Source organism: Periophthalmus magnuspinnatus, chromosome 7 (genome assembly GCF_009829125.3).
Source record: "Periophthalmus magnuspinnatus isolate fPerMag1 chromosome 7, fPerMag1.2.pri, whole genome shotgun sequence".
NCBI lineage: Eukaryota > Metazoa > Chordata > Actinopteri > Gobiiformes > Gobiidae > Periophthalmus > Periophthalmus magnuspinnatus.
The window spans coordinates 9,831,230-9,848,769 of NC_047132.1; the positions used below are offsets into that span (position 1 = coordinate 9,831,230).

The window sequence follows — 17,540 nt, forward strand, 5'->3', positions numbered from 1 at the left end:
AGGTATAAAACGTAGACATTTTCTCCAAAGATAAACAGTTTAATCCAAACATTGGCCTACAGCTGGTGGACGGTCAGGAGCAGGGCTGTAGTGTTGTATACTCTACAAGCTGTAGCCATAGGCGCTCTGTCTACTCTGACCTGCAGTAAATTCCTGCAGTCTAATTAACCAAATAAGTCCACGTTATGGTTCCATCTCCAAGAGCCTATAGGTCCAATGTCAAAATGTCCAGGTTCATATTTAAGCTGCAGTATGGAACTATTTTGATGTCTCCTTTGTTCCTATTGCTGGAATCTTCCACTGTATGGTATAAAAAACATCAATCTTCATGGAGATTGTTCCATATGGTTTTAACTTTCTATTTCCACAGAATCATACAAGTGACGTGCAACCTCCAGAAAGTTACAAACTCTATCTTTAATTATTTGTATTTAATTAATGTAGGCTATTTTAATATGTAATATGTATTTAATAAAGTAAAATCATTTATAATATAACACCTGAACATACCCAGGGTTGTTCACATGTTTAACTAACCCTTTATTATTAGTCAAGCTCAAAATGCTCTGTTCCACCTTGTGATGTCATGAAGTGGTACCTTTTACCTTTAGTTCAGTAGAGATTGGCAAGGTCTGAAATCATCCTAATGATTGTAGCGAATGATTGTATGGAGTTTTTATTACCACATGATGACATCACAAGGTGGAACAGAGTGTTTTCACCTTGAGAGAAGAACTCAGCCTATATATGCAGGGTTTGTGTGCTAAACATGTGGGAATGAAACAAAACACAACTCTAGGTCTGTTTGTGATGAGGAAACAACATTATAACAGAGATCAGGCAATAACGTGGGCCCTTTAAAGAATTTGAAAAGTAAACATTTTCTTTTACATCCACATAATAGAAATTGACAGAGCTTTGTATTTCCTAACCTCATGGTACCTCATTTACCATTGTGTTGCGCGCTGCCCGTTTTAGCTGCCAGTCCAGCTTTAGTTTAGAGGAACTTATCTCTATTTTTTAAGTTTTTTCTGTGCATTTTATCAACTTTCGACACACATCCTGTTCCTTGGGTCCAAAAGATGCTGTTTGTGGAGTCACTAAAGGGTTAACCGCAGGAGGAGCCGTGGTCAGCCTTGCGCGCACTGGGTGGAGTGAAGTTTAGACTTTACTATGACAAATTAGCCAAGAAGAGGACTGGAACATGGCTGAGTGAAACATTACCACGACAAAACCCATTCAGAAAACCCCAAAATAGCAGAATTCCCCGCTAAAATACGCCTTTGAAGAACAGAACGATGAAGGATGTGAGTGAGGAGTCGTTGCTGGATTATTTCTTCTCTACCGGAGGAAACTCGGGAAGGGTCAAAAATGCTGATATCCTGAAGACATTTAAGCCTTATATTGGGCACAGTGACTTGCAGTTACGAGGTGAGTATCCGCTTTATCCTTCTGTGTCGTTAAACAGAGCAAAAATCGTGCATACTACTATTTGATGACATTTTACGCACCGCATCCATCGCTATCATGTTCAAATTCGCCTGCCCCGTTAGGCTTTTCAGTGGGAAAACTGACATCTGTTTTGCATTAAATGTCCCCAACAAATCTGCAGTTTTAGCAGGAATTGTGTCATTTCCGTATCACCCCCCCTCCCCTGTGGATATACAGGCTGACAATGCAGAACAATGTGCCATAGGACTTGACCGTAACGCTGTCCATGTTGTCTTTAAAGGGCCCGTATTACGCAACTTTTCTCATCTATGTTATAATGTTGTTTCCTCATCACAAACAGACCTGGAGTTGTGTTTTTATTTCATTCACACATGTTTAACGCGCAAAACCTGCATATTTAGGCTTCTTTTATTTCTTCTCTCAAACTGAAAACGCTCTGTTCCACCTTGTGATGTCATCATGTGGTAATACAGGAAGTGCTTTGCTGTGTTTTTAAACTCCATGCACCTTCACTATAATCATTTAGATGTTTTCAGACGTGGAATTGCCAATCTGTACTGAACTAAAGGTAAAAAAGGAGACCGAAAACTACCACTTCATGACATCACAAGGTGGAACAGAGCATTTTGAGCTTTGGCGATATCGACAGACTAACAATAAAGTGTTACTCAAACATGTGTGAATGAAACAAAACACAACTCAAGGTATGTTTTTGAGGTGGTAACAGCATTATAACATGACTTAAAGCTCACAAGAGTCAGTTTTGCGTAATATAGGACCTTTAACCGTCCTCCAGGCACATTGATTTCAGTGTATTTTATGTCCTGTCTCCGTTCCTCTCCTCTCTCCTCCTCCCACTAAAATGCTTATGTAATCCTCTTCTGAATCAATTCTGGATTTTTTGTGTCAGATTTTGCTGCAGTGGAAAAAAAATGGAAAAACTGTCCAGATAACATGATTTCACTACTTTTTCCACCATAATACACACTCATTAATCTCATATAGTAGAATAGTTTTGGTCACACTCAAAGTTGCAGTCCACATTTACTTCCTTCCTTTTTACACGTGATGGTTAGTTGGTGGTATTTCCGTGGTCACATTTGCCCTGGGGCAGACTGACAGAAGTGCAGCTGAACACATTCCTTCTTCCCCAATTGAAAGTTCAACAATAATATGCAGGGAGCAGGGATTGAGCTGACAACCCTCTTGTTAGTGGGTCTATGTCTTTAAGGGCATTAGTTACCGCTCCTTTTACTCCATCTTTGACTGACTGGACTTGGTAGCGGATCAGAAAGTTGAAATCCACGTTGCTATAGCTCATTGCATATTCATACATTAAATATTGGTGTTCGTTTCAGATTCAGTTTTGATTTTAATGACAAAGATTTACAGATTTAGAAACAACACAACACACATTTTTCCACTATAATTTAAAACTTCCAAACCCAAAGCAAGAGCCATTATCACCATGTGGTATTATACTAGTCCTAATAAAGACTGAAGTGTTTTTCAGTATTGATACCTGCTCAAAAAGTGTCTAGTTTTGAAATGAAGTACTATTATTTGTGTGACCTTTATTGACTAAAAGAGACAACAGCCCTTTATCTACACATGGGACGATACTGAAATTTGGCATTACGATTATCATGGCTAAAATAACTGCGATTAACGATGATATCACGATAATTATTCAAGTTTCTGACAGTTAAAAAATATTATAGATGTGAATAATCATAATTTTAATATCGAGAATAGGTTCCATATTTAAGTCCTGTAGTTTGTTATGAGGGACAACATTAAGTGACACTGGCGTTCGTGTCTGCAGTGTTTATCGTTCCATCCCTACTCTTAACATTCCTCAAAGAACTCATCAGTTTTATCTAATTGCCCTGTTGACTCATCATTATTGACTCACAAACTGGTCCAACGAGATAATTAATCAAATGAAATGTCCATGAAAGACCGCGATGTTTGCTCTCTGCTCTGGTAGAAGTGCCACGCTGTTTCGCAAATTGTGAGAAAGACAAAATATGATTAGAGTACTGCAGTTATCTCTCAAAATAAACTTGTTGTACTGGTTCCTACAGCATTATCAGGTCTGTGGCAGCACTGTAACTAGAAACTGTCAGTGTTGAGCTCACATAACGTCACAATATTGTTCACTATTGTTAAAAATGGAGCTGTAGGACAGTTCAGAATTCTATGGAGTTTTGCTGTTTAAAAGTGTACTGTGAAACTTTTCTGGTGGTAGGTCTCCATGGAGATATTACTGCTTTCCTAAGAATGTGAAGATAAGCAGGTTGTGCCACAGGGCCAACTTACAGGTCAGATCTGTGAAGAGGCTGATGTTATGCTTTTCGAGGTATTTCTGAGCAGTAAAACCACCCACATGACAAATGCTAGATATATATTTTTAATGCCATATTGTGGAACATTCCAGGCAAAGCAATAACATCTTCATGGGCACAGACACGTGGCCGACCCTCCGATCAGAAAAGGCGTGCAGTGTAGGTTTAGCTGTCAGATTGCAGATTTGTTGAGCTGGTTTATGGTTAATATTTCTGTAATTACTGGACATATTCACATGAAACACAAATAGACAAAAAGCTCAATGTTTTCTATGTCAAAATAAATGAACAAACGTGAAATTATTATTTGTTTTAAGGCATTTCTACCTTTTCAAATGTGAGGTTATGTGCTAAAGTCAAAATCCACCTGTAGTAGTTGTAGGAGTAGTAGTAGTAGTGCAAATCGTTATACAACCTAAGCGTTCTAAATGTCAGAACATGGCACCATTATTCAACCCCAAACCTGTGATTCTTGTCCTGCTGAATGAACTCTAACCCATAAGATTAATGTGGCAAGTTTGTGGAGCCAATCCCAAACAAGCTATGATGAGGCTCAACATCTGTGGATTATAACCATAGACTGTATATACAAATGGACATAGCAAACCTGTGAGCCGCAGTGTCCCAAACAGGCAGTGGGCGCGCTTACAGCTCCATCGACTCTGGCTCCAATTCACTTTACATTGAAAAACTGTTGTCCCACTCTCTATAAATGCTGCAACATTTTAGTCTTAAAATGTTCATATTCTACACGATCCTAGTTTTTTTTAGCTATTGTGTCCGTAAAACAAGATCACCAACAATAACAGACGATTAGGCGCCTTCTTTCCCCAATGTCTCTCCTGCTATCGTTAATAACAGATTGACAGTGTTGCTAAGCGCCTGCTCCATGCTAAACCAGTGGTGCGGGTGGGAAGGGGCGTTACCTTCATCAGCCTCAGTCTGGATTGGCCCTTTGGTTGCTACAATACTTGCAGTTGGAATATGGAACTCGGGTCCAAACTGGCCCCTATAACTGCTCGCCTCGATGAGCTTCATTTGACTGGAGCCAAACGCTGTGGGTTATATGGGCCATATGACGTCAGACTTAGTTTATGATTAGAACTTTGTAGATTTCTTTAAAATCTGGAGTTATATCCTCCTGACTACCAGGAGAAAAAATGTTGTCCAGTCACATTTATTTTAAAATTCTCTAATCTTTGTAGGGTAATTAGAATATTGAAAACATTTTTTTTTTTTAAAAAGTTTTTATTTTCTAGATATCATGTGTCCACCACAGTGGACATCGGAACGCCATACATTTGAAACTGACCCTTGATGATCAAAAAGTCAACATAAAAATGTGTTTAACATCCACATAACTGTCAATTATAACTTTTGTTTGTTTTATTTTGCTTTGTTATTGTGCTTATTTGCTTTGATACTTCAAAAATCAATTCCCCTTCTTGGAAACACAAAGGAATACTTTGCACTTTGTGCACATCACATATGTTTTGCTCTTGCAGCCAGATCTCCAACACCTATGCATGTGTTTCATTCACCATCTCTGGAAGATGGATGGCACCATAGTGTCTCATAGCTGCATTTGGCTGCCATTTCCACTTTTGACGTGGGGGAGTGTGTTCATCTTCACTGCCCCTTATGATTCCTGCTTGAGCCCGGTTAATCAACTCTTCACCAAGGAGCAGTTTGAAGTCCAGAAACTTCAGTGTTTTTCCCCAGAAACTGGCAGTCACTCTCATACTGAAGCCATGAGTTGGTGATTGCCAGGTCAAAAAAGCAGAATTACTACATGCACTGTCCATTTCCGAGTGTGAGAGACTATCCTGTAGAAACTCAACATTCGGTCAACCAAGTCCACGACACCCATGTTGGTGTTGTACTCAGCGATTGCCAGTAGCCTTGACACCTGGACAAACTCTTTTCTTTTTCTTGGACCATCTTCTGCGTGTGTTCTGAGGTTCAGTGCCATAGGCAGAGGATCCCATGACAATGGGCTTGTTGTCCAACCACTTTATGACAGCAAGTTCAGGAGGGTTTCGTCTAACTACCATCTCTGATGTCCCTCTTCCTTTCTTTTTGAAGGACTTATCCCCTATGATCTTGCACTCCTTTGGAACCCTGTTATTCCAGAGGGTTCCAGTTCCTGTCAGCCCTTTTCTCATCAGGGTGTCGAGGAGGTTGACTGAAGTATAGAACCTGTCAAAGAACAGGTGGGTTTTTTGGGGAACAGACTCTGCCAAATGAAGAACAGCTTGTTCTTCAATGCCCTTTCCTCCCGTATCTCTGAAAGTAGTCTTGCCTTGGTAGAGTACAAAGTCCAAGACCAAGCCATTTGGTGCGGCCAAGACAAACACCTCTAGTCCAGTTGGGTATGTTTTAACCGGTACATACTGGCACATTGGGCAGAGACCAGTAAATGGAACCATTTGCTCGTCAATGCACAATTTTCCTGTTCTAGGCAGATTTAGACATCCTTGCCTTACTTTGGTCAAGAGGGGCCTGACTCTCCACAAGAGATCACTTTTTTCTCATACTCTGGAACGTCAATGTGAAAAAAAAGAACATTTGAAAAAAAACACAACAAAATGGAGGAAATAACTGCAAATGTCCACTACAGAGGACATTTTTAAACACTTAAATATTACGCTAAAAAACGATTCAAATTAATTAGACAATGTTTAAATGTGTTGTTAAAAGACTTATATTAAATATGCCACCAACATTTCAAGCCAAAATTTGCTCAATAAAAAGTAAAATGCATTTACTTTTCCTCTTCCCATAAAATGTGCTTGCAACGACGGACACCCTTTTCCTTGATGAAAAAAGAAAGGTGCCAAAGCCCCACCCCTTCACATTTGGTATCATTGAAAAGCTCTAAATGTCCTCTTTAGATGTCAAAAGGAGTATTTCAGTAGTATGCACTGGATTGGAGATATTCAGGTTTACATATGTCCTCCATAGAGGACAAATTTGACGTACTGTGAACTACTGGTAGTCAGGAGGATATAGAACCTTGTGCTCCATCTTTAATTATGACATTATCAAATGATAGAATACAGCCTATTCCAGTGTCCCAGAATCCTGTGATCCAGAGTGACCTTGAGTGCAGCGTTGGGGCAGATGTGTTGTCAGTTGTTAACAGCGGTTTTAGAGCCATCTGACACCATTCTCCAATTAGAAAAGTGCTCCTCTGTGTGAGCCTGTCTGAGCATGTGGTGAGTGAGGCTTTATGTCATATTTAATCATAATTAAGACCAGATGTTCACAATGGAGCTGCATCACAGATAATACAAACTGGGGCAGGAGGATTCAAGCAGCAACCACATAGCCATGATTTAAACACTGCATGTCTTGCCTAAGGACACAATGGCAGAACTGGTCCGAGCTGGAATCGATTCATATATTGAGCTAATTTGGCTCTTTTTAGCATTATCAGCTCATTTATTGGCTGTCTTAATCTCCAGCATAGTTCGATCTTCTGTTTTGGCTGACCACCTGACTAAACAAAAGACATAATGTTTTATTTGAAGAACAAAAACGCTTTGGACAAAATCTGGAGTCGAGTTTATTTATACAGCACATTTTAAAACAACCACAGCTGTGCAAAGTGCTGCACAAAGGCAATATAAAGTGCAATCTTACAAAACTAAACATACAAAAACACAATGAAACAACACAATACAAATGCCCTACTCAGCTTTTGTTAAAAGCCAGTGCAGACAAATGAGTTTTCAACAAATATTTAAAAAGATGGAGCTGTTCAGATACACAGAGGGAGACTGTCCCAGAGGAAGGTGGGTCTCATCTACTTTTTAGCATTGGAACCAGTGGTGGATGAAGTACTCCATTTTGTAACTTAAGTAAAAGTACAGATACAGAGGTAAAAGTATCACATGAAAAAATCTACTTAAGTAAAAGTATTAAAGTGCCTGTTTAAAAATGTACTTTAAGAGTAAAAAGTAAAAGTATTTCACACAAGTATTGTTAAAAGTGTTAAATGTAGTGATACTGATTAAAAATGATACTGAGTTTGGTCAAAGCCGAAGCTTGAACTCAAAACCTCAACTCAAAACAAACACGGTCAAAATAACTCCTCAAATCATATGAAAAGTACTTTTTACGTTTCAGTCCAGTTAAAAAATGTAGTGGAGTAGAAAGTACAGATACTGCTCTCAAATGTAGTGAAGTGAAGTAAAAGTAAAAAGTATCCACTGTAAAACTGATTTAAGTAAAGTTCAGATACCTTAAAATTCTACTTAAGTACAGTACTTTACTACTTTTACTTTGTTACCTTCCACAACATCCAAAATCGTCTGGTCCGCTGATCTCAAAGTTCTACTGGGAACAGGACGGAGGCTCAGACAGACGGGGGAGGGGCCTATGCGTGTGACCCATGTGCACATTTAAGAACCATCAACGGAATCTTGAAATTAATCCTGAAGCTGACAGGGAGCCAGTGCAGAGAGGCCAAGACGGGACAAACTGCTCATATTTCCTGGTGCCTGAGAGCATGGGGAAAATGGGCTCTCAAACCACTCCACACCAAGTACCACCAAACAAAAGATTTGGGTTTCCAAGTGCTACCCATAGACTGTATCTATAAAAGGACATAGCTAACCTGCTAGCTGTGTCCAAATAGGAAGTGGGCATGGGCGCACTTCTGGCTCCATCGACTCCAGTTCACTTTCTATTGAAAATCTGTAACCCGTCTCTCTATAGCTGCTGCTGTCAGACTTGCCATTTTGGTCTACTAACTATATTTGACATCACACTCACTTAGTCCACTTCTTTATAGAGTCTGTTGTATCACCAGATCCACATTTATAACAGGACTATTCCAGGTCTAATCTAGGAACCAGGTCTAAAAGTGGACTACACCATTTCCACTCTAGTTGTAAACATGAAATTATCCAAAGGAGAACAAAAAGATAAAATGAACTCTACCTGGAGGAGCTCACGTAGCACCAGTGATACACGCACCACAGATTAAGAAACACCGAGTAACCTCTGAGCCACTGTTGCCATGGGAACTGATTCTTGATTTAAAAGTGTTATAATGATTCAAACGTAATTGAACCACAAATATGTATAGAATTTTAAAACTATGATATTTAGCTGTGCAGTTTTGGGGGAGGAGTAAACGAGTGCATGTTTGACAGTGTGATTAATAAATAACACGTGTACAGATCAGCCCTGTCACAATAACACATTTTCAAGTTTGATATATCGTTGAAGAAAATACAGACGATAAACGATAATATGCCAATTACACAATAACCCTAAAGTAGAATTACCCCAAAAAACACAAACTGCAATAAATAAATAGAATGAAATACTTAGTAGAAGTTAGTTTGCATCTATAATGAGTCATACAAGTTATTTTTTCAACAGGGATGGACCAATCTGATATAATGGAATTTGAATATTTGCAGTTTTAGCAGTGGTGGAATGATAAGTACTGATCAGGACAGGCCTCGTACAGATGTAAACGTGGTCTGTAGGAACACTTTTGTCAGGGCCAGTATAAGTCCCGCTTCCTCTGCGTTTCCTGTTGATATATCACAAAAACAGGAAGACGTCAATTGTCCAATGCCTCACTCCCGGTCCACCTCTGCAGCCCTGGAATCCCTGGAGCTGGAATTTCCTTGCTGTTTTGGAGATTTAAAGCGAATTTGAGACGGATACTGATAGAGAAAGGTAGAAAAGACACAGTAACAATTGCATTAAATGGCTCATATTACACTGTTTTCTGATCTAAGTTATAATGTTGTTTTCTCATCACAAACAGACCTGCAGTCACAATATTTCGATAAGGACAGAGGAATATCCACTGTGTTACAGCAGTATCACCCTGGTATCTGCTCTGCCTGGTAGAGACATGAACATTCTATCCCTTCTACAGCAAAATAAAAGTCTTAATTTTGACTTTTGTAGATAACACAGATTAATAGTTGTCGTTTTCAAGTTTATATTCACTAGCAAGGACCATGCCACAACAATGGTATAAGATTAAAGATATTTATTGATGATATGAATAGACGTGAAGGCTGGTAGAGACTCGGGGTGGGGGGATCTGCCTCAGGTGGTTAGTCCAGACGATTCAGGACGCCCCTCCCCTCTCTGTAGGTGGTAAAGTCTTCAGGCTGAAACATGAACAAGAGACATGGAATGGGAGGGAGAGATCGAGAGCGGAGACAGACGGTGTTGCCGGGATAGGCTTGTACAAATAGGGCTTCTGGGTAATTAGAGTTTTGGTTGAGGTGAGCTGTGGTTTTTTGGAGAGGAGCAGGAGGAGGTGGAGTCTCAGTGAATCTCAGTCAATCATATTCACTCCATATCATTGCAAAACATGTGGTGTTGTTTTCTAAAGAGGCTCTGGTGTTTTTTCATGATTTGCCATGTTTGGAGGCTAACGCTAACTCCCTTAAATGCACTGGAACAAACGTGTGGATCAGTGGAGTATGTTATTATGGTAATCCTGGGAATGCCTGGAAATGTTTTGGTTGTGTTTTAAGTATTGTGCAATGAGTGAGCTTGAATTAACTTTAACAAAAAAAAAAAAAAAAAAAAATGCAGAATTATCAGATTTTTTAAACATACACTGCAAGCATGTTTTTCTTCAATTACATTTTTTCCTCAATCTTTTTATACATTTTTTATACAGTCTATAAACAATCAAATCTCAATATTCTAATTTTGCCTATCTCCAAAACACAACTGCATTATATATATATTTTACATATCTGTATACTCACCTCTACCAGGCCAACTATTGTATGACAAAACCCATTGACAGATAATTAATCAGTTTGTTTTACACCACTTCTATACCTCACAAATTGTCTGGACTTGTTACCTTTGTCCACAATTTCCAGTGGCCATGATTGACAGGTGGATTAGCCAATCAGAGAAGCACGTGGTCCACTCCGAACTCTTACACTTCTTGCTTGTTTACATGAAATACTTGAGTAGAACCTACAGTCCCAAGATGGCCGCCCACACTGGATGTTAGTTTCTCAGGTTACCATGGTGATGTTCGCTCTTATCTCCCCTTTGCGTCGTTTAGCTTGTCTGTAAATGCAAACACTGTTAGGTTTATCAGATGAGCTTGAATGTTTTGGTTCCCACAGGAAGGACTCGGCTCAGGTATGAAGGCTCGGCTCTGATTGTGATTAAACTGGGCTGGAGGGGAGAGCTTTTGATTCTGCGTTGAGCTAAAATTACAATTTGTTTATAGTCGGATTAAGTGAAAACATCCACAGTATTCAAGGCTGTGACCCTATCTTGCAATGGAAAGAAAGTGTATGCCAAGATCTTCAGTAGCCTTTAGCAGTTAGGGTTGTGAAAAGTGTGGAAAATCAGATATTAATCGATACTAAAACTAGTATTGAAACTTGATACTCATTTGAGCAAGTATCGATACTAAAAAGTCACATTCCCAGGACAGAAATGAACCTTTCCTGAATATCTTAGAATGATCTTGAGCTGTATCTTTTACAAGTATAAGACACATAGACTAATATACACCCATGGACCACTATGAACCTACTGGACACTGAGGGATTACACAGATATAAGACACATGAGAATAGAAAAGAAAATACTACCATTTAATGTTAAAAATCACATTCTATTGTCGAGAGAAAGAGTGTTTTTATTATCATCAAAGTATTGGAAAAGGTATTAAGTATCAAGTCTATTATCTAGTATCAAAAGTTTGAAATTTTAGTATCGTAACAACACTAAATGCAATATGTGCTTGTGTGTGTGTGTGTGTACATTGATCCACAAACCATTTTAACGCAGAATTTCAAAGTATCCTTTTAAATATAAGAGAAAAAAAAACTTTTGTTCCTTTAATGACCCCTATTGGCTGGAGTAGTTTTTTTTAAGTGTTTTTGGTGCCAAGAAAATATTGCAGACCTTAAAAAATAAAACATAAAAATAAACAAAACATATAAGGATATTCATATAGCAGTGAAATGAAATATGTACTTTTCTAGTGAAAGGGTCAGCCACCTGTTATTGCTCTGCCAATGTAGCATTAACCATCTCGACGGAGACGCAAGGGTGACGGCAACAAACCAAATTAACAGGTCAGATCTATGGAGCCAGCTATGAATTAAAAAATCAAATAATAAAGGATGGAAGTTTAATGCCATACTGTGAAACATTCTAGGCAAAGCAATAACATCTCCATGGAAACAAGCAGGTGGTGTCCTTCCAGAAAAGTTACATAGTTTACATACATATTTTATGATATCTGTAGTTATGAGTAATGGTGTCTTCACTTCTCTGTTTCCCATAATAAGTCTTTAACTCTTTACAAATTGGTTTCTATAATTAGTTTTGACATATCGTTTTTTCTCTTTCCCTGCAGCTAAATACAGAGAGGAATTCAAACTCATAATCGACCGAATCGCGTTGGTCAAGTCAGAGAATGTGAGTAAACTTTCAGCTCTTTACCATTTAAGGAACGTTTTGGGACACGGACACTTTGGTATTTATACTTGGAAGTACAGTACTCACTTTTAAATGAAAAACTTGGATAAAAATCGTTGACTTTTAAGGATTTAAGAGACGGTACTTTATATTTAGTTTGAAAGATATTTTTGAAATGAAGGTTTACTCCCGGGGATGAGCAGCTGCAATTTTCAGTTCCTCTTGAATCATTCTTAGTCATATTATAAATGTAACAGCCAACTGTCACCATAAGAATTAGTAATCGAGGACTTTTTACTTTTACATAAACTGGAATCTGCTGTGACGTTTTGAGTGGTTTTCATTACTCACTACCATTACTACCACCTGCTTGTCTCCATGACGATGTATTGCTTTACTTGGGATATTCCACAGTATGGCAGTATAAACCTATATATCTTGTATTTATTCCATTACAGATGTTTTTATTGCTCAAAAAACCCTTGAAAAACATCAATTTTTACTGCAAGTGAGTTCACCTCTCCACAGATCTGACTTGTAACTTGCTGTGTGCTGTGTAGAGGTGGGTCTGAGTTTGGCCGAAGAACTTAACTTTAAACTTAATCACTGTGGAACATCCAAGGCAAAGCAATAACAGCTCTATGGAGACAGAAAAGTTACATAGTGCAGCTTTAGTATATAGTCAGGTTATACCATATGAAATTTGGATATTGTTGTACAGGCTGGTATCGACTAAAGAAATTCTCGATCGACTAAAGACGTGTGTTGCAGGTCGATTAGTTTACTGGAAAGGGGGCGTGGCAAAAGCTACAGCCCTAACCGTTACATCCCCATAGTTGGTTTGTTTTTATCTTTTGCAGGGTGAGAAGTACCTGATCCTAAAGAAGAAGTACCGACAGCAGCTACAGGAGCGAGAGTCCAGAGCTCAGGGAGGAGACGGGAGTCCGGCCTCGTCCACTGACTCTGCCCCGGTCCACACGGCTCCATGGGACAACCCCCAGACCCCACCCACCGCAACCGAGCAGACCAGCACCCGGGAAGAGCCCATGGAGTGTGTGGAGCCAGAGGGTGCAGCCACAGAGAGCAAAGAGGAGCAATTACAAGAGGTACAACTAGATATGTTCACTAAATATTTTGCAGTTTTATTTCTCAAAGGTTGCCATTATATCTTTTGAAGGAAACCCATTATCAAGTCCTTGCTGTAGACTGTATTTATAAATGAACATAGCTAACCTGCTAGCCGCCACGTTCCAAACAGGAAGTGATCATGGGCGCACTTCCAGCTCCATTGACTCTGGCTTCAATTCACTTTCTATTAAAAATCAGTTGTTCCTCTCTCTGTAACTGCTGCTGTCAGGTTCTTCATTTAGTTCTAAAAATGTTTGTATTAACTCGCTCTACATGATCCTGGCATTTTTACTTTGCTATTGTGTCTGTAAATCAAGATATGAACATTAATAACAGACTAATGAGACCTTCTTTCCCCAAGGTCGCTACAGCTATCGTTAGCAACACGTTTGACTGACAGCGTTGCTAAGCACATGCCTGCGTTCAACAGTCTAGCTCCAGATTGGCTCTTTGGTTGCTATGATACGTGTGGTCGGAATTCCTAATATGGAACTCAACTTGATAATTTGGTTTAGTTAATCTACACTTCTATATATAAATACACCATTTTTATTACATTTCTCTATAAATAGTTGATTTCGCATTAACTCTTGTGCAGTTGTAGTCTTGTGGGTGCAGTTTGGGTCAGATACACAGAGATCTCTCTTTAGTCGACCAAGAATTTCTTTAGTGGACATCAGCCCTATTACAATCGCAGTTAGTGGCTAGGCTTGTCTTGATAATTGCTATATCGAGTTATCGTTCATTATATGTTGGATGGAATAATAAATTTTGGTGGTTAGTATGTATCGTGGGAACATTTTATTTATTTGGATTGGATTTGAGCTGCGGGCAGTTGAATAAATAACTTCTATGACTCATTACAGATACAAAAGTGTTTCCCTCAGCTGTTTATCTATTGAAGTTTGTGTGTTTTTAACCGTATTGTACATTTAGAATAGTTTTGGGGGCATAATCCTGGGTTAGGATTGTGTCAATGTCTCAAATTTGTTTCAATATTATAGTTTATTGTTTATATTTACTTACAGCAACATATCGATCTTCAAAATGTGTCATCGTATTAGTTGCCTATGAAATAATTGTAATTGTATTTTGATAATCATAATCGTTCACTGGACTATGCAAACTCTGAAACACATACAAAAATACCTGTTATAACAAAGACAGTGGCATTATGAAATCGAAATGTCAAAAAAGACATTGGGAAAATGAATGATACACTTAAATAGTAAATATTCTCCATCTAGAATCCTCTGTCACCATATTTCAGTCTTACAAAAATGTTCTTAAAAGATCTACATACATAAAGTCTATGTACAATGTCATTATTTTACTAGCCATCTAGGCCTATCACGATAGCACATTTTGAAGCACGGCATATTGTTACAGAGAAATAAATGATAATACTCAAAATGCTTCATGCCACTGACAGGTTAATCCCAGGAAACCATTTTTAAATAGATGTTATCAGTAAAAAATAGCCATAGCAGCTGCTTATTCTACACTCTACAGCTCAAATCTTACATTACTACATAAAAACGGCAGAAATTTCCCCACTACTAGCAAGAAAAAAGTATCCACAGTAAGTATTGAGCCCCAGAATATATTGTTCCAGCTTTGAAAGTCAATATAGTGATTATTGTGACAGAACTGATCTAAACAAATGCTGATGTATCCATTGTCAAAATAAATGTTAGCTGCAGACATAACAGTTAGCAACATGAGTAGATGTTTTGTTTTTCTTTTTTAAACCTTTGATGATACACTTCCTCATCTTTTTTGGCGTTATAACTGAATCTGTATTACTATAGCCCAGTTTTGTCCCATTTTTGTAGCATTTATTGAACACAGGCCGTCTTTGTGGCCTTGTATCAGCGTTCAGTGACCTCTCTGTGGTGATTCACACTGACAGAGAATCACTGTTAAACTGCCAAACGATTTGTTCAACTGCAACAGGCAAAACAAGATAGCTTTTCATGAAGGACATTTTATTTAAGAAACCCAGTGTGCTTTCTGTACAATCAAGGGAAAATAATAGTAAGACGAGACAATTACTCCTGTTTAAAACTCCACATATCCAAAAAGAAAGTCAAAGTACCATATTTGGCCTGTACCATAGACCCTATAAAGAAGTGGACGAAGTGAATGTGACGTCACCCACAGCACTTGTCAAATGAAGCTCATTGAGGCAAATGTAGAGCAGAGTTCCACATTTGGTATTCTAACCGTGAGTATCATAGCAACCACAGAGCCAATCAGGAGCGAGGCTGTTGAAGGTAACGCCCCTTCCCGCCCACACTTCTGATTCAGCAGATAGTAGGTGCTTAACAACACTGTCAAATCAAACCTGTTTCTAACGATAGCGGGAGTGACCTTGGGGAAAGAAGATGCCTGATTTGTCTCTTATTAATGTTCATATCTTGATTTACTGGTATAGTAGTAGGCCTGTACCCTTTAAAAAAATCCACATGTATTCAAGGAAAATTTGTCCTGCCCCAGTACAGATATATTATATAAGGAGCACTTGAGGACAAAATTACACTGCTTGCTTCTAATTATAGTGTTTTATTGCCCGATAATCTGGAAGCGCACACTTAGCATGCTAGTTGTTGGCAAAACTCGAGTTTGGTCTCTGGAAATTGTGAAGAGTGCTTATAAAGTCATCGCCGTGAGTAATTAGGATGTTCAAAATGCATGAAGTAAGTGAGGAATAACTTTTTTTTTCGGTTTTTCATGTTTTTAAAAGTAAAAATCAGATACAGCTGCTTTAAGTCTAAGAAAATATACAAACACAATAATAAAATAGAAAAAAGACAAAGCATCCATCTTTAATTCAGTCATTTCTGTACTTGTTGGATAATTCTGTTGTCAGTTTGATTTAACATGTAAGCCTCTTGCATTTAAGGTCAGTGAGTGCTTATGTTTTACATTGAGGTCGTGACTGTTTAAACTAATGTACAGCTGCACTTAAACCTGAGGAGGAATAGTACCACACACACTGGTAAATGCACAGTAATCCTCTGGAAGTACTCTTACATATTGTTTCATGCAGTAAACTTAAGCAGTGCTCATGTGAGAGATTATAATGTCCTCTGTGTATAGCGTTGTGTGCTAGTGCTGCACTATCAGGGATCCTACACACACACACACACACACACACACACACACACACACACATGACACATACACACGGCACAGTCAATGGAGCACGAACTTCAGTTTAATGGTAGTAAAGATAGTAAAATGGAAGTAACAGATAGTAAAAGTAGTAAAGTGCTTTACTTTAGAATACATTTTAGGTGTCTGTACTTGCATTTTACAGTGGATACTTTTTACTTTTACTTCACTACATTTGAGAGCAGGTATCTGTACTTTCTACTCTACTACATTTTTGAACTGAACTGAAAAAGTAAAAGTATTTTTTCATTATTGTTTGAGACCTGCTGAAAAGGCTGAGGATTTATTTTTATCAAGTTCATAATTTCATAAATCGGATAGAAAAAAATCTATTGTTTCTGTTGAACAAATCTTTATCAAAATCACTACATTTGAAGCTTTATTAGATCTCAAAAATCTGCACAAAATACTTTACTTTTTCCTCTTTAAATACTCTTTAATAGTTTTACTTAAGTAGATTTTTGATTCTTGTATTTGACTATTTTCAGTATCTGTACTTTTACTTACATAACAGAGCCGAGTACTTCTTTCACCACTGATCAAGTCACAGTAACATATCAAACAGGTCTACTTATAAATGAAAATGTTTGAGTTTGTCCCATTGTTTGCAGAACTGTGAAGAGAAACATGAAGTTGTAATAACGATAAAGAAGTGTCAGCGTTCATTGAAGAGATTCCACATTTTAAAGTTGTATTATTACACATTTGTATTTGTAATCCACCTCAGCATTAAATATACAACATTTTCAGTTCTGATTTTGAGACTTTTTTATCAAAATCTCGATATCAGCCAATACCAGTGCAAACAGCTAACACCATCATAACCTCCAGAGGGCGCTAAGCAGTTTACAAATCTGCCCTGGTGTCAATGAGTCACTGGCCCCAATTAACAAGACATGAAACGATCGATGTTTATGGTCCATTGACTTTAAAAACATGGAGAATATCTATGGTGGAAAGTAAAAGTAGTACAAATTTTACCTGAGTACA

At 38.2% G+C, this 17,540-nt stretch overlaps 1 protein-coding gene across 1 annotated transcript in view; it reads left to right on the forward strand.

The window, feature by feature from the left end:
- The first annotated feature begins 1,146 nt into the window (after nucleotides 1-1,146).
- Nucleotides 1,147-17,540, forward strand: part of LOC117373128 (ankyrin repeat domain-containing protein SOWAHB) — a 47,495-nt gene continuing 31,101 nt past the window's right edge. The window contains exons 1-3 of the mRNA XM_055223093.1: nucleotides 1,147-1,431; nucleotides 12,184-12,245; nucleotides 13,106-13,351. Of these exons, the coding sequence (XP_055079068.1) occupies nucleotides 1,299-1,431; nucleotides 12,184-12,245; nucleotides 13,106-13,351 (441 nt within the window). The 5' untranslated portion in view covers nucleotides 1,147-1,298. The remainder of the gene's footprint in view (nucleotides 1,432-12,183; nucleotides 12,246-13,105; nucleotides 13,352-17,540) is intronic.